Consider the following 7209-nt stretch of genomic DNA (forward strand, 5'->3'; position numbering starts at 1 on the left):
ACGCCTGGCTGTATCAACTACTTTTTTTGGGGGGGGGGGGGTTCAGGTAGGGTCTCACTCTAGCCCAAGCTGAACCTGTAATTCACTATGGAGTCTCAGTGTGGTCTCGAACTCATGGCAATCCTCCTGTCTCTTCCTCCCGAATGCTGGGATTAAAGGCGTGAACCACCACGCCCGGCTTGTATCAACTATTTTTTTAAGAATCGGGAGGGTTGAAGGAGAGAGCAAAGGAGCGGGTAAGAAAGAGAGGCGGGGGCTGGAGAGATGGCTTAGCGGTTAAGCGCTTGCCTGTGAAGCCTAAGGACCCCGGTTCAAGGCTCGGTTCCCCAGGTCCCACGTTAGCCAGATGCACAAGGGGGCGCACGCGTCTGGAGTTCGTTTGCAGTGGCTGGAGGCCCTGGCGTGCCCATTCTCTCTCTCTCTCCCTTTATCTGTCTTTCTCTCTATGTCTGTCACTCTCAAATAAATAAATTAATAAAAAAATAAATAAAATATTTAAAAAAAAGAAAGAGAGGCGGGTAGGCCATCACGGCCCTGCCCACAGCCCAGCAGCCCTGGATTGAGCGTCTGGCCAGTGCGCAGGTGTTGATCGTGACCGCCAGGGGGCGACGAGGGCCCCGGAAAAGCAGGCTAGGCGAGGAGGGGCGGGCCGCGCGAGTCCTTGCTAGAGGCGGCGCTCCGGGCCGCCATGGCGGAGGTGCAGCAGCTCCGCGTTCAGGAAGCCGTGGATGCCATGGTGAAGAACGTGGAGCGAGAGAACATCCGGAAGATGCAGGTAGTGGCGCGACGCCGAGCGGCTCTCGTTCCGGGCGGCCTGACTCCTGGGCCCATCCGCCGCTGGACCGTCCCCTTCCCTCCGTGCTGGTCGTCCGGCGGTCGCCCGGGAGGCCGTGGCGCTCTCTGGCAGGACTGATCGGGTTAGGGCTAGATGAAGGCCGTGCCTCGGCCACGCGCGGGGAGGCTTTCCACCCGGGCCGGCCAGGACAGCGGTGGCCTCCGGCCGCAGTCCGAGTTCGCATCGCCATCCCGCCTCTAGTTGGACCCCTGCTCAGGTGGGCGAGCGCGTGGCCAGAAAGGGTACCGCGGATGCAAAAGACCCGGAGGGGCGGGGTTGGGGCGAGACCCGCTTGGGCCTGTTCTCCCGCAGGCTTTGACCTCCCTGAGGTGTTCTGCGTGCGGACCCTGCCTCCTTCGGCCATGATGCATCTCCCCAACACTGCCCCTGAGGCGCTGGTTGTGTTGCTTGCCCCTGGTGAGGTGTGCATTACCAGATTGCGGAGTTTTCAGAACGTGGCTTGATCCGACTGCCCTGCTTTCCAACTTTGGTTGCAACAGATGTCAGGAAACTAGCGTCCTTACTAGGGACGGCGGCCACTTTTTCCATTCATAGGTTCAAGGTCCTGATGTTTAAGTAAAGGTAAAAGTAGAAGGTGTCAAGGGGAATAAAAATAGAAGCGCGGCGTCCTAACCCTCGTAGTGACTCCTTGCTTGGCTCTGTCCTCGGGGACTTTCAGTTCTAACCAGGCTCTGCCCTCCCTACCCAGGGCCTCATGTTCAGGTGCAGCGCTGGCTGCTGTGAAGACAACCAGGCATCCATGCAGCAGGTGCACCAGTGCATCGAGCGCTGCCATGCGCCTCTGGCTCAGGCCCAGGCCTTGGTGACCAGTGAGCTGGAAAAGTTCCAGGTGAGGAATGTCCCAGAAGTCTGGTCTTTGAAGAGCTCTCTTGCTCAACAGATGATTAACCTTTGTTCAAAACTCTTGGCTTGAGGGACTGCTTCTTTTCTTTTCTTTTATATGGAACACTTCACGAATTTGCCTGTCATCCTTGGCAGGGGCCATGCTAATCTTCTCTGTCTCGTTCCAATTTTTTAGTATATGTGCTGCTGAAGCGAGCACAGGGACTGCTTCTTTTTAACATTCCTGGCAGTCCTGTCACCTAACCAATATTCACAGGGTTTAAGGTTTTGGAAAAAGTGGTGAATGTTCAATACCATTTCAGTGTTAATATATTCTGTATATTATGTAACATAAAATGTACACTAAGTTTTTTGACAACTTCATGCATGTATATACTGCATTTTGATCATATATATCCTCATCATCCTCTCTTATCCCCCTGCCACTCCAACTGTACCTCTTCTTTCCACTAGCCAGTGGTCATAATGCAGGGGAATGACTACACAGTACCCATTAACTGTCATCTCCTTAGGGATGGGTGGGAAGCTAATTGATAATTCAGAAATATTTTGGGGACTTTACTTCACTCCTGCCTTCTCATGGGCAGGAGCTCTCTGTACTGTCTCCTCCTAATCTGATAAAAATCTCTCTTAAGTCTCTAAACTTTAATACACTTTTATAAAATATATATGCAAGAAGAGAGAATATGGGAGACCCGTGCCTCTTCCTGCTTAAGATGAACTCCAGATACATGCACCACTTTCTGCATTCGCATTGAAACCTGACCACCAGTCTACACAAACAAGCGCCTTTAACTGCTGAGCCATCTCCTCTAGCCCCAAATCAATTCATTTTGAAGATAGTAGAATCTCCTCGAAAGCAGACAAAGATATTACTCTTTAAAAGATGCAGGTTCAGGCTGGAGAGATGGCTCAGTGGTTGGGGATGCTTGCTTTTGCAAAGTGTGATGGCTCAGGTTTGATTTCCTCAGTACCCATATAAAGCCAGATGCACAAAGTGATACATGCACCTGGAGTTTTGTGGGGATATTTTTGCAATGGCAAGAGGCCTTGGTGTACCCATATTTTCCCTCTCTCCCTCTCTTCAACCTACCTTCTGTCTTCCTCTCTTCCTCTCAAATAAATAACTGGGTGTGGTGGTGTACTGCTTTAATCCCAGCACTCAGGAGGCAGAGGTAGGAGGACTGTTGTGAGTTTGAGACCAGGGTGGGACTACGGAGTGAGTTACAGGACAGCCTGAGCTAGAGTGAGACCCTACCTCGGGGGGGGGGGGGAGAATAAATAAATGGTGCAGGTTCAGGGCTAGGGAGATTGCCCAGTGGTTAAAGGAATTTCCTTGCAATGCCTGTTGGTCTGTTCAACTCCTCAGCATCTAGGTAAAGCCAGATGCAAAGTGGCTGCATCTGTGATCCCAATGACAATGGAAAGCTGAGCCATCTGGAAGCTCATGGACCAGCTAATCTGAAGTTCCTTTGCATTGTGGCAGCTCATTTGAGATCCTGTCTCAAAGAAGGTAGAGCACAGCCACCTGAAAGTTGTCCTCTGACCTGCACATATGCACTATGGTACACACACAAAAAAAGTTTTAAAGGGGGTGGACTGGGGATATGATTCAGTGATAAAATGAGATTAATTGCAATGCCTGAAGACTTGGGTTCAATTCCCCAGTAACCAAGTAGAGCCAGATACACAGAGTGGCACATGTGTTGAGTTTATTCACAGTAACAGGATCCCTGGTGTACCCAGTCTATCTCTTTCAAATAAATTTAAAAAGGTGTAGGGCTGGAGAGACGGCTTAGTGGTCAAGGCACTTGCCTGTAAAACCTAACAACCTGGGATCAATTCCCCAGTACCTACGTAGAGCCAGATGCACAGTGACACATGCGTCTGTAGTTAAGTTTACAGCTGCAGGAGGCCTGGCACAGCCATTCTCTCTCTCCCTCCCTCCCTCTCTTCTCTCTCCCCCCTTACAAACACTTTTGTTTTGTTTTTCGAGGTAGGGTCTCACTCTGGTCCAGGCTGACCTGGAATTAACTATGTAGTCTCAGGGTGGCCTCGAACTCACAGTGATCCTCCTACCTCTGCCTCCTGAGTGCTGGGATTAAAGGCATGCACCACCATGCCTGGCTAAAATAATTTATTTATTTATTTATTTATTTGAGAGCAACACAGAGAGAAAGAGGCAGATAGAGACAGAGAAAAGAATGGGTGCGCCAGGGCTTCCAGCCACTGCAAACGAACTCCAGATGCATGCGCCCCCTTGTGCATCTGGCTAATGTGGGTCCTGGGGAATCGAGCCTCGAACCAGGGTCCTTAGGCTTCACAGGCAAACGCTTAACTGCTAAGCCATCTCTCCAGCCCTAAAATAATTTTTTTTAAAGGTACAAGTTCAGCTGGGTATGGTGTCTCACGTCTTCTTTAATCCTAGCACTGGGGAGGCTGGGGTGAAGAGGAATACAGTGAGTTTGAGACCAGCCTAGGCTAGAGTGAAGCCTTGCCTTCAACAAAAAGGGCAGCAGAGAGCTGGAGGGAAGAGGTAGTGGTTGAGGCATTTGCCTGCAAAGCCAAAGAACGCAGGTTCGATTCCCCAGGCCCCACATTAGCCAGATGCATAAGGTGGCACATGCATCCGGAATTCGTTTGCAATGGCTGGAGGCCCTGGTGCGCCCATTCTCTCTCTCCCTCTTCCTCTCTCTCAAATAAATAAATATTAAAACGGGGGAGGGGGCAGCAGAGGTGCAGGCAAAACCTTAACCACTATGTTGTGGACTTGACCCCTCATCCAGGACTGCCCCTACTTGTAGCTTCCATGGCACTGATGTCATAAGCCTGGGTTTTCTGTTTTTGTTATTGTTATTTTCTTTGGAGATAGGGTCTCACTCTAGCCTAGGCTGACCTGGAATTCATTCTGTAGTCCCAGGCTAGCCTTGAATTCACAGCGATCCCCCTACTTCTGCCTCTTGAGTGATGTGATTAAAGATGTGTGCCACCATGACTGGCTTATTCTGGGTTTATTGAGACATCATTTCACTCTTGTGGGTTTTTTTTTTTTGGGGGGGGGGGTTGAGGTAAGGTCTCAAGCAGACCTGGAATTCATTATGTAGTCTCAGGTTGGCCTTGAACTCTAAGTGATCCTCCTACCTCTGCCACCCGAGTGCTGGGATTAAAAGCGTGCACCACCATGCCTGGCACCATCTCACTCTTTTAAGATCATCTCCCCTTTTTCCTCTAGAACAAATGATTTAGGTATCTTCATTTTACTTCCTTCTAAGCAAATTTTTGTGGGGTTTGGAAGCAGAACTCATCTGAGGGCCTGAGATTCCACTCATGTGAAAAACTTAACATTTAATGTATAATACACTTTTATATTTTGTTATAGTATATAAAGCTTTTCAAAATTACTACTGTAATGAAGGAATAACTGCTCCCAAAGATTCTCTTCTTTTCATTTTGATAAATGATTTTACAGCAAAGGTTCTCTGAAAACCTAGTTCTTAGATTGCTATTGAACTTTTTCCTGTGTTTTTCTTTAGAGTCACTGCAGGCCAACTTCCACTCTTTCACTGTGCAGAACTGCTCTTGGTGGTAGTGACAGGGGACTTCCATGGAGCTAAGTCTGATGGTCATTGTTTAGTTCTCATACATGACTGCCTGCCTCATTGATACAGTAACTCCTTCTACTTTGTGAAGCACTGTAGCCATTTAGCCACTAGGATCTCTCATTCCTGGTTATCCACCCACACTGACCATTCTTGTTGGCCTCCTCTGCTGGCTCTTCCCCACCCCCTTCTGGTTTCTGAGCATTGGAGTGCTCAGGTTACCATGGGCCCCAGTCTGTTTTCTCATAATTGTAAAAATATCTATGCTGATAGCTCATACATTTGTATCTCTGGACCAGATCTCACTTCTGAACTTAAGATTAACTTATCCAACTCTCTCCTCAATATCTCCATGTATTTGTGTTTCTCTCCTCACTGGAATATTGATTCTATAAGGGGAAAAACTTTGCTCATTTCTATATTCTGCCAAATTAGAAGAGTGCTGGGCACATAGTAGATGTTCAACAAATGTTCAAATTGTTTCTCATTAGACATTAGAAATTAAAAAAAAAAAGAAAATTTTTTTTGAAGTAGGATCTCACTGTAGCCCAGGCTGAACTGGAATTCACTATGGAGTCTCAGGGTGGCCTCAAACTCATGGTAATCCTCCTACCTCTGCCTCCCAAGTGCTGGGACTAAAGGTGTGTGCCACCATGCCCGGCATTAGTCAAGACAGTCTTGCACTTTATCTGAAGATCAAGTATATCAACACTGTTGCACAAGGCTGACATGTGATAAACAGGAAGTTGAAGCCAGCTCTCATCTTTTTCTCCCCACTTCTTGCTACAGGACCGGCTGGCCCGGTGTACCATGCACTGCAATGACAAAGCCAGAGATGCCATGGATGCAGGGAACAAGGAGCTGCAGGTAAAACGGCAGCTGGACAGCTGCGTGGCCAAGTGTGTGGATGACCACATGCACCTTATCCCAACGATGACCAAGAAGATGAAGGAGTCTCTCTCATCCATTGGGAAATAAACAGCTTTGCCAATAAACATTTGAACTGAGGGCAGGAATCTGTTTTAAAAGAATGGAAACGTTGTCTTTTAAGCCAAGATTATGAGTAGGGAAACCCACAATGGCAACAAATGAAGCAGCTCATTGGTCTTTGAACACTGGTTTCTCTATGTTTTGATCCTAGGAAGTGAAATGGGAAAATGGTGCTAAATGTTGGATCAGAGGTTGCACACACGCATGTTTAGACCCTAAATTTCATGTGGCAAGTGCTTGTCCCTAACAGTAGAGACTGCCCTCATACAAACCCAGAGACCACGATCCTGGATTTTCTGACTACACAGACACCCACGGGGTGGCAGTTTCCTCCACCTGGCCTATGATCTAGAGAAATTGCAGGAGGAGTGTGTTGCCAACCTGTTTACCAAAAGTATCACCACACCATTTTGTATAAGCTATAAAACAAAACTTAGGGAAAAGGAGCCAGGCATGGTGGCACATGCCTTTAATTCCAGCACTCAGGAGGCAGAGGTCAGAGGATCGCTGTGAGTTCAAGACCACTCTGAGACTACATAGTAAATTCCAGGTCAGCCTGAGCTAGAGTGAAACCATACCTTCCAAGAAAAAAGGGGGAGGAGTCTAGATCTTAATTCCATTGAGTAAGTATACTGAAAGGTTCCTTGTGTTTATCTTTTTCTGGTCAGTTCTTCCATGACATCTTTCAATCTGGAGACCCCTGAAAAAGCATGGTAATGTCACACTGAGGGTGGAAAACAGCTTTCTTCACTAGCTTATAGGGCCTGGAGACTTTCTGCAGTAGAATGACAGAATAACCTTGCAATGACATTTTCCCCCTGAAGAGAAAAGGGGTTTGGTTGTGAGATACACATCAGAGACCCCAGATTCCAGGAATAAACAGTAAAATAAGAACTGTTGGCAAATTGGGAAGTATTGCAC

At 47.9% G+C, this 7209-nt stretch overlaps 1 protein-coding gene and 1 non-coding gene across 2 annotated transcripts; one reads left to right on the forward strand and one right to left on the reverse strand.

Annotated features, from left to right (window-relative positions):
• The first annotated feature begins 641 nt into the window (after nucleotides 1-641).
• Nucleotides 642-6305, forward strand: Fam136a (family with sequence similarity 136 member A). The gene is made up of 3 exons (XM_004668312.2): nucleotides 642-775; nucleotides 1545-1685; nucleotides 6088-6305. Exons 1-3 carry the CDS (start codon nucleotides 689-691, stop codon nucleotides 6274-6276), a joined length of 417 nt encoding a protein of 138 aa, XP_004668369.1. The 5' UTR covers nucleotides 642-688; the 3' UTR covers nucleotides 6277-6305.
• On the reverse strand, nucleotides 1791-1898 carry LOC123461848. The gene has a single exon (XR_006637912.1). It is a non-coding gene; the product is annotated as a U6 spliceosomal RNA (small nuclear RNA).
• Nucleotides 6306-7209: the final 904 nt, after the last annotated feature.

This window comes from Jaculus jaculus, chromosome 6 (assembly GCF_020740685.1).
Source record: "Jaculus jaculus isolate mJacJac1 chromosome 6, mJacJac1.mat.Y.cur, whole genome shotgun sequence".
NCBI lineage: Eukaryota > Metazoa > Chordata > Mammalia > Rodentia > Dipodidae > Jaculus > Jaculus jaculus.